Here is a 19,189-nt window from a genome sequence, read left to right as displayed (position 1 = left end):
TAACTGGTCTCCTCAGGTCACTGGGAAAGCAATCTTGAGAGCTTTACATTCTTTTACATTAAAAATGAGTCTCAAAAAATCACTGCCTTACAGGCTGTCTTATCAATGCCAGGGACAGACTTAGCACTAACAGTAGTCATCGAGTATAATTCAGTGAGCATGGTCTGCAGTGTCTTTGGTTACAAACTATTTTGTTTTCTGGTTTATCTTTCTTATGTTTCATTTTGTAAAGGTAACTATCTGTCTCTCTATCTTTTTGTTGTTTTCTTTTTGTTCTTTCCTGAAAGATAATATACTAGATATTCTATCAGTTTTTTATTTCATTTAACATTATATACTAGACATTCCTCCATGTTAGTTTATGGGATCTTTTTCATTCCTTTTACAGTTGTATGTACAGTTGTTTGGACCATGCTGTACAGCATAGTTGATATTACCATAGTTTATAGTATATACCTTGGTTTATGGAACCAGTCTCCTACGTTTCCACATTAAGTGGTTTTGAGTATTTTACAATTGCAGATATGCTGTAATGAATAATCTTGTGCATATACCTTTTCGTGGTTTGGTTTATGACTATGTTTTACCCTAAAGTGTTAAGAAAACTGGAGACCAAACTGGAACATATTTGAAACCTATGAATATTAATGAAATGATGAGACAGTTTCAGTACACATCCATTAAAACTCTTCTCACCATTTTCATATCAATCCAGCATTATAGTAATTTACATATAACTTTTGAAAATGTGAGAAAATGCTGACGTACATTTGTCAATAACTTGAAAGTATAGGATCAAACAGTGTATCTGTTTTTCCTTTTATTGGACTAAATGCCTCTCTTTATGTAGCTCATCATAAAGTACCAGATGAAAATCCTGTGCTTGAGCATGGAGACTCAATGTCAGAAACTCAACTGGAAGTAAAGAAACAAAGACCTTCTAAAGGAGAAAGACTCAATAGTAAGTATAATAATTATAGATAACTTTATTTTAAATTAAACTTAGCAGAAGATTATTTTTCTTTGGTTCATGAACATGTATTTTATAGAAATCTTATACCTTGACTTAGAGTGTGAGCACCCTAAGGTAACTAGAGAACAAAGGTAAAATTATTCATACCCTTTGGTTGGTATTTCTGATCCCTTGGTCGTAGGTCAGCCACTCAGTATCTACCAAGACCCTATAACAGGTCAGTAAATGTCTCTTAAAGGGTGTTTACCTTTCAGCTGACTCCTAGAGATATGGGTTTGAAAGCCCAAAGGGGTGCCTCTGACCTATGTCAGGGGTCTTCTGCCACAACCTCCAACTGGTAAACAGAAATGTTGCTGAGTTCTGTAACTCAAAGAGCAAATGGCAGGGGGTGGGTGGGGAAGGGCAGCCTGGTGGCCTGTCTGAGGATCTCCATGTCATCCTCTTGGTCGTGACCCCACTGAAAGGAAGCGGCCTTTCTAGTTACCCCATAGATAGGTGCCATCATGGACCATACATGGGGAATGTATGTGACAGTGTAAGTTGCTTAATTGTCCCACCAATTGCTAGGCCTTCTTTTCATTTGTGGAAGTACAGAGGACCAACGCTTGGCACACTTCTCTGGAATGAGATATCATGACCCTTACAGATCATGCTCAGGAATTTTATTAGGGTGCCAGATAACTACCTTTTCTATAATAATGACCCCACTGAGTTGCCATATGTGGGTCTGTGAGGCATCCAGTCTTTGTTTAATAGTACCCATGTTGGGCCCTAAGACAATGTCATCAATAGAGTAGAAGTCTGTTGCACCCTCTGAGAGTGGGATGTTTCCATATCATCACTTTTGTGTTGATGACAGATATTTGGAGAATTTTGGTAGCCTTGTGGAAGTATGGTTGTGGTGTATGGCAGACCAACCCGCAAAAAGGTATACTGATCGTGATCATCCACAATAAAGGGAGGCTGAAAATGGCATTCGTTATATCAACTGCTGCATACCAAGTTCCCTCAACTTCAGACAATAGCCTGTATCACAGTCACAATGTCAGATACCATAGGTGTAAGGGCTACACTATGACACTGAGCTGTGTATATCGAATGAGTCTCTGCATCTAAAGCTGTGGGCACAAGTTGACTGAGTTATTGAATAGTTAAATAGTCTCATGGAGAACTTTCACTCCATGAAGCAGTCATTTTTCTTCCCCAGGTAGGTATTTGGGGAGAAAAAAGCACTAGGCACTGGTAATTGGATAGGTTCACAGTCTAACACATGCCAACTAAAATGGCCCTAACTGCAGCAATTCCTGTCAGGAGTTAATACAAAGCAGGGGTTCACATTGACAGTTCATCTATAGTAATGATATCGTATATTAGTGGGGCCATAACAATGGAAATTTATAGTGATCTAAAGGGAAACACCCATCGTTGGATCTGGGTAAGGATCCCATTGGTAATGGCCTCAGACCCAATGACCCGGGACCCTTACCCAGATCCCTCACCCTTACCCAGTGAACATTATGTGTTTCTCCATCATGCTGGTGTCAGGAGTTGAGATCACAGTCACATAGCCCCAGTATCCAAAAGACCCAAGAAATGCAGTTCTTTCCTACCTCCCCATTAAACTCTGACCTTAGCATAGGTCCTCATGTTCCTACTGAGGACAAAGGGACTTGGTCTAACTCATAGTCTTGTTCATTTTTGAAAGCAGAGAGTTCTTGATAAAGGTTGGTGGGCTCTCAGTCTCATGTCAAGATTCAATGGAAAGAGCTGAGCAATAGCACTTGTATTAGTCATAGGGGTCATCCCTGCATGGACCCCAGTTCAGCTTCCTTTCAGGCATCCCTTGGCCCACTACCAGGCCATGAGTTCCTTGGTAATGAGCCCATCAGCCTACCTCTTTGACACCTCGTTATTGGATATTCACCCATAGATCTCTTATAGAGATCTAGGTCTAGATTGTCCAGGAGTAGGTTATTGATTACTGTTTTCACATTGCTTTTACTGTTGGTCAGTCACTGCTACCTTGGCAGTAGGTGCTATTCCATGTCCAACAGTTTGGCAGTTAATATCCAGATTGTCTAGTGCCAAATGACCTGACCTTATGAGGAGGCTAACTTGAGCTTGATACCTATCTAGCAAGGGTGGCATGAATGAATCAAGAAATCTGAGTCTGGTTAAGAATCTCACTCTCCTCACTCTATCAGTGTAGACCCTGGGACCACCAGCGTAGCACAGAGGGACACTGTCACTTCTGCAGTGGTGATCCAAACATGTTTTTCAGTGGTAGAGAACTCATCACAGATTGGTCATCCTGTCAGAGCCAAAATAGTACCCAGATGAGGAAGGAGAGAGTCTCAGATGTTTGCTTTTTTTATTCCCCACTTTTCTTCCACCTCCTCAGCCAATATGACTGCTGTCAAGACTCTCTAAAGAAGGTGTTTTGTAGTGACAGGCCCAACAGTGTGTGTGACCTTCTCCTTCACCAAGTTTAACAAGATTAATCCCTTTAATATGGAGGCAAACTACCAGGTTTCTAAGATTTCTTTTGCTACTGGGTCATGCAGGGTCTCCCACCACTTGAGATCCCATCACTGGTGGACCATAAGCAGTAGCCACAAACTGCTTCCCTAGCTTTCTCAGAGCCCCGCTGGTGAACCTCTAATTTGGTTGACCCAGCAGGTGTCGCGGCCAATGAATCGAGGTCTAAAGAGAAGAAACTTTGCTCCCCCTCAGAACTGAAAAGCCTATAAAAATAAAATAGCACTCTCCTAGAGCACCCTGTGTGGTCTGCTAGCCCTGTCCAAAGCACACTGGCCTGGCTGCCCCAGCGGGCTCTCAGACTCTGGCTAATGATCCTATGGTACCCTCTCAGACCACATCACTCCAGAAATGTCCCACTGATTTACTAAGCACATCCCAAAGTGTGCCTTCCAAAAAGGCATTGAGCTTCACTTACCCTGCTTGCTGCTCCAATCTGTCTGAGAGAGAAATGCCAGTTTTTGAGTTGGTCAATTAAAATAACAAACCGAACTAAAAGTAACAAACCTTTGTTCACTTACCTCAATAGTTCAAGCAGGAAGGGCCCCAGCTATAGCAATATTCTATTTTCCTACTTGAAACGGCAGTGGGTGAGGGTTAGATGTATCAGTGCAAACTGGTATGAGATGTAGGAGAGGATCATCTCACAGCTGAAGGAGCACCAGACAAAAGGCTCTTGCTATTTTATGGGTCCTACGCCCTCAGGAGGTAGTGGTGGGAGGGATGGGAGTAGAAATATCCTGAATACTGAATCATAACTGAGAAAAGTTTCTTCAAGCCCCGCCCACTGCCCATAAGGTAGTCTAGGCAGTGGCAGTGCCCGAACAATACAGTGTCCCAGTCAAGTCCCACCCCCGCCTCCAGTTGACGGTGACTGGGCGAAGAATGCAGTATGCTTGAGAGAGTGATGGGGGTGGGAGGGCTGTGTCCGTGACTGCAACCACCTCCAGTGCCTGCAGTGCACTGGCTATGCATCAAGTCTCTGTGGGTTGAGAAGCTTCTTTTCCCCATGGTAACTGCCAGGTAATGCCTTTATAATTGTCTGTGATTGTGCCTGAATGATCACACATGAGATCCAGCCTGGCGTCAGGTTTCTTAAGTATATTCACATTTTTATATATGTACTTGTACATACATATGTAGTTATACACATATATTAGCCTGTATACCTACACATGTGTATATAAACCTGCATAGACATATTTAGAATTCATGATAAATCTTGGAAACCTTCAATTCTACTTCATCCCCTCAGGGCTTGTTCTGCCTACTTCCATTTAATGTGTGTATGTCCTTTCTTCCACTTCGTGAATACTCTCTCTGAATAATATAACACATTTACTCATTTGTTCCATCTTGTTATGCCTCTAAAATTATTCTGGAATTTCTTCGCCTATAGGTATGGAAAAACAAGCCTCCTGAAAATATTTTGTCATGTGTTTACAGTCTCTCCACGCTTCTGCCCATGAATGAGGGTATATGTCAAATATTGTATTGATGAGTTACTTGCATTAGTACTTTTTTTCTTTCAGTAGGTTCATTTCTTTAAATTTGCTTTCAGTTTTAGTTCCTCTTTTGTTATTTAATTTTATTTTTGAAACATGTGGACCCTGCTTCCAAAAGTAAAAACTATGCAAAAAGGTATACTTAGAGGAGTACCATTTCTTCTTCAGTTCTCTCCCTTTTACCCTATGGGTAAACAACTACATTGTTTTCTATCTCACTTGTTTTTCATTTTGTAAAGGTAAGTATCTCTCTAATTCTCTCCCTCTCTCTCTCTCTCTGTCTCTTATTTCCCCTTCTTCCTTACTTAGAAGATACCACACAACTTTTCACCTTTGGGGTTTTTTTTTCCACTTGATATTATCTCCTTGAAATCCCTCCAAGTCAGTTTATAGAGGTTCATTTGATTCCTTTTACATCTCTACATACAACAGTTTGTACCATGTTATTTACCATAATTTACAAAGTTTATAGTATATGTATTAGCTTGTTTATCTAGTTTCCCATGCATGAACATTTATATGCAATTACGAATAATGCTGTAATTAGCAAATTGTACACATGCGTTTTGTTGATTGGTCTATGAAGTCTACATGATCTGTAAAATATAAATAACCTAAGAGAAATAGAGACAAATATAAACTATGTATAATGCCTGGAAATGTTTATGAGATAATGAGAAAGAGTCAAAACACATCTATTTATTAAACTCCTCTCACAGTCTTATCAGATCTAGCATTATGGTAACTTCACTATAACTTCAGAAAAATGAGAATGTTGCTGTATGCTTATTATAAATTTTATATATAGAGATTTATAATAGTTGTATTTTTCTATTCAATGGACTAAGTATATCTCTTATGTAGCTCATGATAAAGCATCAGATGAAAATCTTATGCGTGAGCATCAAGAACCAATGTCAAAAACCCAAATGCAACTAAAGAAACAAAGAGAGAAAAGACAAAGTAAGTATACTAACTACAGATAACTTTAAGTTATTTAAAATTAATTACAGCTAAAGATCTTCTTTGGTTCGTAAATCTGTATTTTAATATATATTTTGGAGAAATTTTATACTTTGACCTAAAGTATAAATACCCTAAGATAACTAGAGGATAAAAGCTAAAGTTATGAAACTTTTGGTCAATATTTCTGATTGTAATGTTTTTCATAGTCATGGTTCATGCACTCAGTATCCACTAAACCAATAATAGGCACATAATTGTCTTTCAAAAGGTGTGTACATTTCACCCTACTACAGGAAGTTAGGCATACAGAAGCCTAAATTAATCCACTATCTTGTGGAATTGCCTTCTTCCAAAGACTCTAAGTGATGAACAGAGAAGTTGCTGAGAGCTGTATCTCAATGCATTATCAGAGGGGCCAAGGCGAAGTGTGACCTGGGAGGCCTGTTGGATGGCCTCCAGACCATCTTGTCGCTTGAGATCCATTCAAATGTAGATGCATTTTTGGAAACTTAATAGTTGGTTGCAGTCAGGATCCCACTGAGGGGAATGTAAGAGTGCCAGTAGCAGAATAGCTCCACAGAGTTTTGGGACTCTTGTATTTGTTGGGACTAAGAGGACAAATATTGGTGGTTATCTCCTCAAGATGATACGTATTGTGCTTTCCCACAAGGTCCTTGTCCATGTCCCTATTAATGACCCAGCTGCGTTGCTGAGTATGGGTCAACATAGCATCAGTCCCTGTAGGGTAGTACACATGCCTGGGCCCACCAGGAGGATGCCACCAATATACTGGGCAGCTAGTTGGGAGTGGGTCTTCTTCCTGCTCATGACCTTGTGGGAAGGACATTAAAGGTGTATTGCAGTCCATTACACAAGAGGCAAGCTAATCCTGATCATCTGTGTGGACAGGGATGCTGAAAAGGGCATTTGCAATGTGAATTGCTTCATACCTATTTCCCTCAGCTTGGGCAAGAGCCTCTATGGCAGTCACAGTGTCAGGTAAGGCCAGTGTCCTGATCTGTACCACAGCATTAAGCTGCCTGTAATCCAGTCTATAGGCATGTTAGGCCATATGCACAGGTTCACTCAATTATTGAATGGAGAGGTAATCTCACAGAGATGTTTGGCTTACCTAAACTCAGCAAAGAGGGCAGGCATTTGTTTTTCTTTGCTTAGTGGTTGTTTTTAGAGACGAATCTCTAGGCACTGGTAGTCTGGTAGGTTTGCAGTCTTCCATATGCCCCACTAAAATGACCCTGAGTGCAGTAGCGCTCATCACGGCTTGGTGCTGATGTGAGTTGGAGTTCACATAGAAAATACACCTGTACCCGTTACGTATTCAGTAGTGGGGGCCATAAAATAGAGGTATATAGTGTCCAAAGGCACCCCCCACCATGGCCAGGTGTAAGTATACGTCAAAAAGCATTAACTGTTTTCCTCTCATCCTGGCGTCACAGTTGTGGAGGTAACAGTCATTGGTAAACTAGTAGCCAAATGGCCCAAGGTATGCAATCTCCCCCCACTGCCCCTATGAGCTCTGAGTTGGCATATATTCTTAGGTGCCAAAGGGGACATAGGGACTTGGCCTAATCCCTAATTTTGTGTAATTTTATAAGCCAAGCATTCTGGGTAAAAATAGAGTTCTCCACTTCATCTTGAGACCACTGGGAGGAGCAGAAGGGATCGCACGTGTGTTAGTAATAAGTGCCATCACCATTTTGGTTCTCGTGGGGCTGTGTGTTGGCCCCCATGGCTCAGTACCTATCCACAGGATGCTTGCTAGAGAGTCCATCCATCCCTTCCTTGAGCCTCCATTGCTGGGTAACTAGACAGTGTTTCCAGTGGCAGGGAGCTCACCATGGGTGGGTGGAACTTTTCAGAAACCAAATGTCACCCAGAAGAGGAAAGAGAGTGTCTTAGGTGTTTGTGTCTTTTCTTCCCCACCCCCTTCCTTGTCCTCCTTGGACAAAGTGCTCCGTGTCAGGGAACTCAGAACCAGGGGTTCTGTTGGGACACCACCAACAAAGTGCCACTGTCCCTCACGAAGTTAACAAGAATAGCTCCTCCATGGTGGAGTCTCTGTAGTCTCCTCAGGTTGCTGGTCAAGTGAAACTGAGAAATCTGGATCCTTTTTCATTAGACGTGAGTCTCAAAACCTTGCTGTATCATGGGCTATCCATCAGTGCCAGAGACAGGCTAAGAGTTAATAGTAGTCACTGGGTACAACTCAGCCAGCACTTTCTGCAGTGACTTCTGTGACCCTCCAGGTTGTCTTTTGGTTTATATTTTCTCTATTTCATCTTTTAAAGATAAGTTATCTTTTGTCTTTTTTTTAAAATTCCCTTTTCTTCTTTCTTTCTTAAAAGTTAACCTGTTAAATATTGTTTCAGGTTTTTTTTCTTCATTAAGCCTTATATCCTAGAAATGCTCCCAAGTCAGTTTGTCAGGATGTTTTTCATTTCCTCTTATACCTGTTTGTACAGCTGTGTATGCTACATTATATCCCATAGTTTATATTTTCATAGTTTACATACACTGCTTTAGCTTACCAATTCGTATGCTTGTACGCTTAAGCGGTTTTGAGTATTTTGCAATTACAGGTATGCTGCAATGAATAATCTTGAACATATCTATTTTCCTTGTTTGGTCTATCAGTGTTTATTAACTGAAAACATCAGGAAAACTCAGAAAATGAGAGACTAATATAAAATATATTTAAAATTAGGAATATTAATGATATGAAAAAATATTTTCCACACACACTCATTACGGCTCATAGTTTTCACATCTGATCTCGCATTATGGTGATTTACTTATAACTTCATATAAATGGGAGAAAATACCAGTGTTCTCTGCTTTAAATTTGAAATCTAGGGATCTCTTTTTTATTTAATAGACTAAATCCGTCTCTTTATGTAGCTCAGGATGAAGTACCAGATGGAAATCATATGCTTGAGCATCAAGATTCAGTGTCAGAATCAGAGATTCGAGTGAAGAAACAAAGCCCTCACAAAGGGGAAAGACATATTAGTAAGTACAAAAACTACAGAAGACTTCAAGTGATTTTAAGTTAAGCTCATTACAAGATGTTTTTATTTTGGTTCACGGATACGTATTTTTTGAGCATATGTTTTATAGAAATTTTACACTTTGACTAAAGTGCGAATACCATGAGATAACAGCAGAAATCTTGAACCCTTTGGTTGGAATTTTTGTTCTTAAGATTATTTTATGACCAGAAGATGAATGCCCCAAGGCCCAATAGCAGGTGAATAATTGTCTCTCCAAAGTAGTGTGCCTTTCAGCCGACTCCAGGTAATTATGGGTACAGAAGTCCAATGGATTCCTCTACGTGTCACAGCAGCCTTTTGCCATAGGCTCCAATGGCAAACAGATGTTTCTGAGATCTGTAAATCAAGCGTCAGATGGGGGTCATGAGGCCTGTTGGAGGGTCCTTAGGGCACCCTCTCGGTTGTGTCCTCACTAAAAGGAAGCAGCCTTTCTGGTAACCCCATAGATGGGTGTCATCAAGGGCTCCACATGGGCAAATGAGAGTGCAAGTGGTCAAAGAGTGTCACTAATTGCTGGACTGCTTTTTATTTATCGGAGTTGATTAGCCCAAGCATGGCAGTCTTCTCCTCTGGAATGAGATGTCATGCCCCTTAGAGGCCATGTCCAGGAATTTCACTAAGTTACCAGGTAACTAACTGTACCTTGTGTGTACTGATGGCCCAGCCAAGAGCTGCTGGTGGGTTCACAGTGCATCTACTCCTTGTTGGGGGTGTCCTTGTCTGGGCCCACTTGAATGAAAACTAGTCCTCCCTTTGAGAGCAGGCTGCTTAGACGTCATGAGCTGTGCCCTGATTATAGATATTTGAGCAATATGATGGCCATGTGAAGGACATTAGTAGGATATTGCAACTCCTTCCATATAAGGTTAAACTAAAAACTGGGATCATTTATGTGGAGAGGGATGCAGCAAAGGGCATTTGATTTGTCCGTTGCTGCATATTGAGGTCCTTCAGTTTGGAAAACAGCCTGTATGACAGTTACAGTGTAGGTACCACCAGGTCTCACGGCTGTACTATAGCATTGACCTACCAAAATCAGTTGAGTCACATGTACTTGAGGCTGTGTGCAAAGATCAAGTTAGTTATTCAAATGGGAAATAGTCTCATGGAGAGATTACTATTCATTAAGCTCAGCAGTGAGAGCAGTTTGTCTTTTTCTTCCCAGGAATTAGTTTAGGGAGACACAAGTGGGAGGCACTGTTTAGTCTGGATGTTCTCAGTCTTCCACGTGCCCCTCTAAAATGCCCCTAAATACAGCAGTTCCCTTGAGGGAACTGAATTCGAGTGTGGGTGCACATAGAAAATACATCTACATCAATACACATTCAGTAGTGGGGACCATAAAAATGGAGTTTTGTGGTTGCCTGAAAGGATACACTCACAGTGTAGTGTTTGACCAAGGGTGTACTTGGTGGTGGCCTCAGATGAAAAGCCAGAGAACGTTATCTCTTTCCCCCAGCACCTGGTGTCAGAGGTTATGGAGATCATGGTCACCTGTGCACCAGTAGCCTAAGGGCTCTAGAAGTGTAGCAGTGCCCCACCCCACTTTGAATTCTGACCTTGGCATACATGCTCAGATCACCACCCGCGGCAGGAATATTTTGTGTATGTATGTGTGTGTGTATGTGTGTGTGTATATATATTTATATATATACGCACACACACACATACAGATATATATAGATAGGTAGATCAATAGATATGGCCTAGAAATGTTAGTGTTACACCTTCTTTAACAAATACCCATTAAAAATATCCTCTCAAATTTTATGTCACATCTGGCATTATGGTAATTTACTTATAACTTTATCAAAATGAGAGAAAATTTTGCTGTATATATGTTATAAATTTGAAATCTAGAGATTGCATACTAGATCTGTTTTTCCATGGAGGAATTAAATGCATCTCTTTATGTAGCTCATGATGATGCACCAGACAAAAATCCTATGCTTAAAGATCAAGAGTCAGTGTCAAAACTCCCCATGCAAGTACAAAAACAAATAACTTCCAGAGGAGGACAACACAGTAGTAAGTATAACAATTATAGGTACCTTTAAATTTAAAAAAATTAATCACATCAGAACTTATTTCTTTAGTTCATGAATATGTATTTGAGCATATAATTTATAGCAATTTTACACTTTGATCTAAATGTGAATACCATAAAACAACTAGAGAAGAAGAAACATTTAACATTTGGTTGGAATTTCTTGTTATAAAACTACTTCATGGCGGGACTTCTGCACCCAGTGTCCACCAAGATCCATAACTGGTCAGTAGTCTTTCAAAGGGTGTTTACTTTCAGGCAACAATAGGAGATTATGAGTCCGAAGCCAGGTGGCACCTCTGATGTGTGGCAGTGTTCTTTTGCCACAGGCTCCAATTGGGAAACAGAGAGGTTGCTGAGACCCGCAACTTAAAAGGCGGTGAATTCAAGGGGGCAAGGAAAAGGGTTGCCTGTGTAGCCCGTTGGAGGGTCTCCAGGGTATCCTGTTGTCAGACCCCACTCAGGGTAAAGGTCTTTTTGGTAACCTGATTGATGGGTGCTGTCATCAAGGTGGCTTTGTAGGGGAAGTTGTGAGTACCAGTATCTGAATAGTCCCACAAGTCATTGGGCATCCTTTGTGTTTGTTGGGGCTGAGAGCCTGAGCATGACTAAAACTGGGCAGTTATTGCTTCCGGACTGAGAGCTACTGTCCCTTCCCAGTTTATTCCCAGGAATTTCCCAGGATTCATAGGCCCTTGTGCCTTGTCCATAGTAATGTCCTAGACATGTTGCTACATGTGCGTCAAAATGGCATACAGTCCTGGTTGAGTAGTACCCTTTCCTCGACCCACTAAGAGGCATTCATTAATATGTGGAAGGCTAGTGCTCCATCTGGGAGTGGGACTTCTTCCTGCTCATGACCTTGTGGAAGGACATTAAAGGTGTATTGCAACGCATTACACCAAAGGCAAGCTGATCCTGATCATCTGTGCGGACAGGGATGCTGAAAAGGGCATTTGCAATGTGAATTGCTTCATACCTATTTCCCTCAGCTTGGGCAAAAGCTATGTCAGTCACAGTGTCAGGTAATGCTATTGCCATAGTTGTACTACATCACTGAGGCTGATTATTGCTTGAGTTTCCAGGTACCCAAGGCCTTTTGCAAAGCTCAGATAATGAACCTTGGCTTCCTTAAGCACAGCAATGGGGACAGTTTTGTTTGTTTGTTTTTGAATTCCTGAGGCAATTAATGCTGTTTTTGAGAGACAATACTGCTAGCAGGTAGTAGTTTGGTAGGTTTACAGTCTTCCATATGCCCCACTAAAATGGTCTTAAATGCAATAATATCCTTTAGGCCTTAGAGTAAGTGCAATCCGGTATGCATATCGATAATACATCTATAACAATAATCCATTCAGTAGAGTTGCCACAATAATGATATGTTACACCTGTAGTCAGGCTGGGTAAGGATCTCGGTGGTATTGGCTTCAGACAGAAAATCAGAGAGCATTATCAATTTTCTCATTCTCATCCCAGGGGATTGGGGGTCACCATCAACTGTGGACCATTACCAAAAGGGCCAAGAAATGCAGTTCTCCCTCATGTGTACTCTAAACTTTGACCCTTGGCATAGGATCTCACTTCTTCACTCTGGACTTAGGAACATTGGACATTTCATAGTCTTGTTTAATCCAAAAAGTTTGGGTAAAAGTTGGTAAGGCTCTATGATTCATTTTAGAATTTACTGGGAGAAGGAGAAGAAATAGTCATAGGGGTCATTACCTGGCAGACCCTATAGGGGCTGCCATTTGGCCCCTTAAGGCACGCTACTTGGCCATGAGTTCCTAAGTGGAGAACTCATTAATCTCTTCTTTTGAGCTCCCACTATTTAAAAAACAGACGCAGAGGTATTGGGAGAGCACTACCCAAATTCTCCACTAGTGTGTGCCAGTTAGCATTTTCATGTCACCTTCTGTGATGGTCTCTCTTTGTTATTTTGGCAGTGGTTACATTTTCCCTGCCTAAGAATTTGTCAGTTAAGATCTGGATTATATCACTAACACACGGACCTGATGTTATGAGGAGCTTTAATTGAGCTTGATAACCAGCAGGAGTGGCACTAATGAACCTAGAGTCTTGTTAACAATCTCATCATCCACCACTGTCACTTTCTCATTGTAGAACCAAGGGACCACCAGTGTAGTTTGCAGGGCTGCTGTCCTCTGGAAACTTGGTCTAAACATGTGTTTTAGTCATAGAGAACCCATCACTGGTGGGCCAAAGCTGTCACAGCCCAAATGGTTTCTAGCTGAGGAAGAAGGACTTGAGTGTTCCTCTTAGCCTCCTTGATCAAACTTTCTGCTGTCAGGACACTCTTAAGGAAGTCCACCCACGAAGTGCCACTGTTCCTCACTAACTTTAAGAAGAGCTAACACCAATCCTTCTCAAACTCTTCCAAAATTGCAGAGGGAGAAACACTCCCAAATTCATTCTACGAAGCCACCATCACCCTGATACCAAAACCAGAAAAAGATATCACAAAAAAAGAAAATTATAGACCAATATCACTGATGAACATAGATGCAGAAATCCTGAACAAAATACTAGCAAACAGAATCCAACAGCACATTAAAAGGATCATACACCATGATCAAGTGGGATTTGTCCCAGGGATGCAAGGATTCTTCAATATACACAAATCAGTCAGTGTGATACACCACATTAACAAATTAAGGAATAAAAACCATATGATCATCTCAATAGATGCAGAAAAAGCTTTTGACAAAATTCAACACCCATTTATGATTAAAAACTCTCCATTAAATGGACATAGAGGGAACCTACCTCAACATAATAAAGGCCATATATGACAAACTCACAGCAAGCATCATACTCAATGGTGAAAAACTGAAAGCATTTCCACTAAGATGAGGAACAAGACAAGGATATCCACTCTAACCACTCTTATTCAACTTAGTTTTGGAAGCCCTGGCCACAGCAATCAGAGAAGAAAAAGAAATAAAAGGAATACAAATTGGAAAAGAAGAAGTAAAACTGTCACTGTTTGCCAATGACATGATACTATACATAGAAAATGCTAAAGATGCCACCAGAAAACTACTAGAACTAATCAATGAATTTGGTAAAGTTGCCAGATACAAAATTAATGCACAGAAATCTCTGGCATTCCTATACACCAACAATTAAAAATCAGAAAGAGAAATTAAGGAAACACTCCCATTTACCATTGCAACAAAAAGAATAAAATACCTAGGAATAAACCTGCCTAAGGAGGCAAAAGATGTACTCAGAAAACTGTAAAACACTGATGAAAGAAATCAATGACATAAACAGATGGAGAGATATACCATGTTCTTGGATTGGAAGAATCAGTGTTGTGAAAATGACTATACTGCCCAAAGCAATCTACAGATTCAGTGCAATCCCTATCAAACTACCAATAGCATTCTTCACAGAATTAGAACCAAAAACCTTACAATTCATATAGAAACACAGAAGACCCCGAATAGCCAAAGAAATCTTGAGAAAGAAAAACGGAGTTGGAGGCTCCCTGACTTCAAACTATACCACAAAGCTACAGTAATAAAGACAGTATGGTACTGGTGCAAAAATAGCCATTCTGACTGGTGTGAGGTGATGTCTCATTGTGGTTTTGATTTGCATTTCTCTCATAATTAGTGATGTTGAACATCTTTTCATGTACCTCTTGGCCATCTGTATGTCTTCTTTGGAGAAATGTCTATTTAGGTCTTCTGCCCATTTTTTTTGTTGGGGTTGTTTGTTTTTATGATATTAAGCCACATGAGCTGTTTGTAAATTTTGAAGACTAATCCCTTGTTGGTTGCTTCGTTTGCAGATATTTTCTCCCATTCTGTGAGTTGTCTTATTGTTTTGTTTATGGTTTCCTTTGATGTGCAAAAGTTTGAGTTTAATTAGGTCCCATTTGTTTATTTTTGTTTTTATTTCCATTACTCTGGGAGACGGATTGAAAAAGATACTGCTGCCATTTATGTCAGAGAGTGTTCTGCCTAAGTTTTCCTCTAAGAGTTTTATAGTGTCCAGTCTTACATTTAGGTCTTTAATCCATTTTGAGTTTATTTTTGTGTATGGTGTTAAAGAGTGTTCTAACTTCGTTTTTTTACATGTAGCTGTCCAGTTATCACAGCACCATTGATTGAGGAGACTGTCTTTCCTCCATTGTATAGTCTTGCCTCCTTTGTCATAGATTAATTGGCCATAGGTGCATGGGTTTATTTCTGGACCTTCTATCCTATTCCATTTATCTATATTCCTATTTTTGGCTGGTACCATACTGTTTTGATGACTATAGTTTTGTAGTATAGTCTGACATCAGGGAGCTTGATTCCTCCAGCTCTGCTTTTCTCTCTCAAGATTGCTTTGGCTATTCGGGGTCTTTTGTGTCTCCACAAAAATTTTAAGATTTTTTGTTCTAGTTCTGTGAAAAATGCCATTGGTAATTTGATAGGGATTGCATTGAATCTGTAGATTGCCTTGGGTAGTATAGTCATTTTGACAGTATTGATTATGCCAATCCAAGAATATGGTATATCTTTCCATCTGTTTGTGTCTTCTATTTCTTTCATCAGCGTCTTATAATTTTCAGAGTACAGGTCTTTTGCCTCCTTAGGCAGGTTTATTCCTAGGTATTTTATTCTTTTTGTTGCAATGGTAAATGGGATTGTTCCTTTAATTTCTCTTTCTGATCTTTCATTGTCAGTGTATAGAAATGCAACAGATTTCTGTGTATTAATTTTGTAACCTGCAGATTTACCAAAATCTTTGATGAGCTCTAGTAGTTTTCTGGTAGCATCTTTAGGATTGTCTATCTATAGTATCATGTCATCTGCAAACAGTGACAGTTTAATTTCTTCTTTTCCAATTTGGATTTCTTTTATTTCTTTTTCTTCTCTGACTTCTGTAGCTAGGACTTCCAAAACTATGTTGAATCAAAGTGGTGAGAGTGGACCTCCTTGTCTTGTTTCTGATCTTAGAAGAAATGTTTTCAGCTTTTCACTGTTGAGTTTGATGTTATCTGTAGGTTTGTCGTATATGGCCTTTATTATGTTGAGGTATGTGCCCTCTATGCCCACTTTCTGGAGAGTTTTTATCACAAATAGGTGTTGAATTTTCTTAAAACCTTTTTCTGCATCTATCGAGATGATCATATGGTTTTTATTCTTCAATTTGTTGATGTGATGTATCACACTCATTGATTTGTGGATCTTGAAAAATCCTTGCATCCCTGGGATAAATCCCACTTGATCATGGTGTACAATCTGTTTACTATATAGTTGGATTCAGATTGCTAGTATTTTGTTGAGGATTTTTGTGTCTGTGTTCATCAGTGATATTGGCCTGTAATTTTCTTTTTTGTGTGGTATCCTTGTTTGGTTTTGGTATCACAGTAATTGTGGCCTCATAGAATGAGTTTGGGAGTTTTCCTTCCTCTGCAGTTTTTTGGAACAGTTTCAGGATAGGTGTTAACTCTTCTCTAAATGTTTGATAGAATTTGTGAAGCCATCTGACCCTGGACTTTTGTTTGTTGGGAGTTTTTTAATCACAGTTTCAATTTCAGTACTTATGATTGGTCTGTTCATATTTTCTATTTCTTCCTGGTTCAATCATGGGAGACTGTACGTTTCTAAGAATTTGTCCATTTCTTCCAGATTGTCCATTTTATTGGCATATAGTTGCTTGTAGTAGTCTCTTATGATTCTTTGTATCTCTGTGGTGTCAGTTGTAACTTCTCCTCTTTCATTTCTAATTTTATTGATTTGAGTCCTCTCCTTTTTTTCTTGATGAGTCTGGCTAAAGATTTTTCAATGTTGTTTATCTTTTCAAGGAACCAGCTTTTAGTTTCATTGATCTTTGCTGTTGTTTCTTCATCTCTATTTCATTTATTTCTTCTCTGATCTTCTACTAACTTTAGGTTCTGTTTGTTTTCTTTCTCTAGTTCCTTTAGGCATAAGTTTAGGTTGTTTATTTGAGATTTTTCTTGTTTCCTGAGGTAAGATTGTATTGCTATAAAATTCCTTCTTAGAACTGCTTTTACTGCATCTCATAGGATCATTGTGCTTTCATGTTTATTTGTCTCTAGGCATTTTTTGGTTTCCTCTTTGATTTCTTCAGTGAGCCATTGGTTGTTTAGTTGCATATTTTTTAGCCTCCACGTGTTCGTGTTTTTTACAGTTTTTTTTTTCTTGTAGTTTATTTCTAATCTCATAGTGCTGTGGTCACAAAAGATGCTTGATATGATTTCAGTTTTCTTAAATTTACCAAGGCTCGCTTTGTGGCCCAGCATGTGTTCAGTCCTGGTGAATGTTCTATGTGCACATCAGAAGAATGTGTATTCTGCTGCTTTTGGATGGAATGCTCTAGAAATATCAATTAAGTCCATCTGGCTAATGTGTCATTTAAGGCCTGTATTTCCTTATTAATTTTCTGTCTGGATGAGCTGTCCATTGATGAAAGTGGGGTGTTAAAAGTCCCCCACTATTACTGTGTTGCTGTTGATTTCTCCCTTTATGGCTGTTAGTATTTGCTTTATATATTGAGGTGCTCCTATATTGGGTGCATATATATTTACAGTTGTTATATCTTATTCTTGGATTAATTCCTTGATCATTATGCAGTGTCCTTCTTTGTCTCTTTATTGTAGTGTCCTTCTTTGATGCTTTAAAACAGTCTTTATTTTAAAGTCTATTTTGTCTGATAGGAGTATTGCTATTCCAGCTTTCTTTTGATTTCTATTTGCATGGAATATCTTTTTCCATCCCCTCACTTTTAGTCTGTATGTGTCCCTAGATCTGAAGTGGGTTTCTGGTAGACAGCATGTATGTGGATCTTATGTTCGTATCTATTCAGCCAGTCTATGTCTTTTGATTGGAGCATTTAATCCGTTTATGTTTAAGGTAATTATCGATATGTATGTTCTTATTGCCTTTTTGCTACTTGTTTTGGATTTGTTTTTGCAGGTCTTTTTTCTTCCCTCCCTCTTTTGTTCTCTTTTGTGATTTGATGACTATAGTGTTGTGTTTGGATTCCTTTTTTTGTGTGTGTGTGTCTATTATATTTTCGGTTTGTGGTTACCGTGATGTTTTGATATAGCAGTATATATATAAACAAGATTGTTTTAAGTTGCTGGTCTTTTAATTTTAAATGCTTTTCCAATATCCTGCATTTGTGCTCTCCTCTTCTCATAATTGCTGGTCTTGATATCATGTTTGTGTGTGGATTATCCTACCTTTACTGTATGTTTGCCTTTACCAGTGAGCTTTTCCATCCATAATTTTCTTGTTTCTAGTTGTGCTCTTTTCGACTTAAGAAGTTCCTTTAGCATTCGTTGCAAAGCTGGTCTGGTGGTGCTGAATTCTCTTAGCCTTTGCTTCTCTGTAAAGGTTTTGGTTTCTCCTTCAAATCTGATTGAGAGCCTTGCTGGGTGGCATATTCTTGTAGGTTCTTCCCTTTCATCACTTTAAGTATATCATGTCACTCCCTTCTTACCTTCAGAATTTCTGCTGGGAAATCAGCTGATAACCTTATGGGAGTTCCCTTATATGTTATTTGTCACTTTTCCCTTCTTGCCTTTAACATTTTTTCTTTGTCTTTAATTTTTGTCAATTTGATTACTGTGTGTCTCAACATGTTTCTCCTTGGATTTATCCTGCCTGGGACTCTCTGCACTTCCTGGACTTGGGTGACTGTTTCCTTTCCCATGTTAGGGAAGTTTTCAGCTATTATCTCTTGAAGTATTTTCTCAGGTCCTTTCTCTCTCCTCCTTCTGGGACCCCTAAATGTGAATGTTGGTGCATTTAATGTTGTCCCAGAGGTCTCTTACATTGTCTTTATTTCTTTTCACTCTTTTTTCTTTTTTCTGTTTCACGGCAGTGTTTTCTACCATTCTGTCTTCCAGGTCACTTATCCATTCTTCTACCTCATTCATTCTTCTATTGATTCCTTCTACTGTATTTTTCATTTCAGTTATTGTATTGTTCTTCAGTTCTTCTAGGTCTTTGTTAAACATTTCTTACTTCTTCTCGATCCTTACTTCTATTCTTTTTCCAAGATCTTGGATCATCTTTACTATCATTATTCTGAATTCTTTTTC

At 39.4% G+C, this 19,189-nt stretch overlaps 1 protein-coding gene across 2 annotated transcripts in view; it reads left to right on the top strand.

The window, feature by feature from the left end:
• CCDC7 (coiled-coil domain containing 7) overlaps positions 1-19,189 on the top strand; it is a 324,264-nt gene that overhangs the window by 192,760 nt on the left and 112,315 nt on the right. For both annotated transcript variants that reach the window (XR_014242606.1, XM_082385250.1), the window contains 4 exons: positions 851-961; positions 5,881-5,979; positions 8,902-9,012; positions 10,971-11,081. Coding sequence is in view for 1 of the 2 variants with exons in the window: in XM_082385250.1 (XP_082241376.1) it covers positions 851-961; positions 5,881-5,979; positions 8,902-9,012; positions 10,971-11,081 (432 nt within the window). In the remaining variant the exon portion in view is untranslated. The remainder of the gene's footprint in view (positions 1-850; positions 962-5,880; positions 5,980-8,901; positions 9,013-10,970; positions 11,082-19,189) is intronic.

Source organism: Balaenoptera borealis (genome assembly GCF_965194805.1).
Source record: "Balaenoptera borealis genome assembly, chromosome: 3".
NCBI lineage: Eukaryota > Metazoa > Chordata > Mammalia > Artiodactyla > Balaenopteridae > Balaenoptera > Balaenoptera borealis.
Note: the sequence above shows the minus strand (reverse complement) of the source record. Positions and strands in the feature narration are given on the sequence as shown.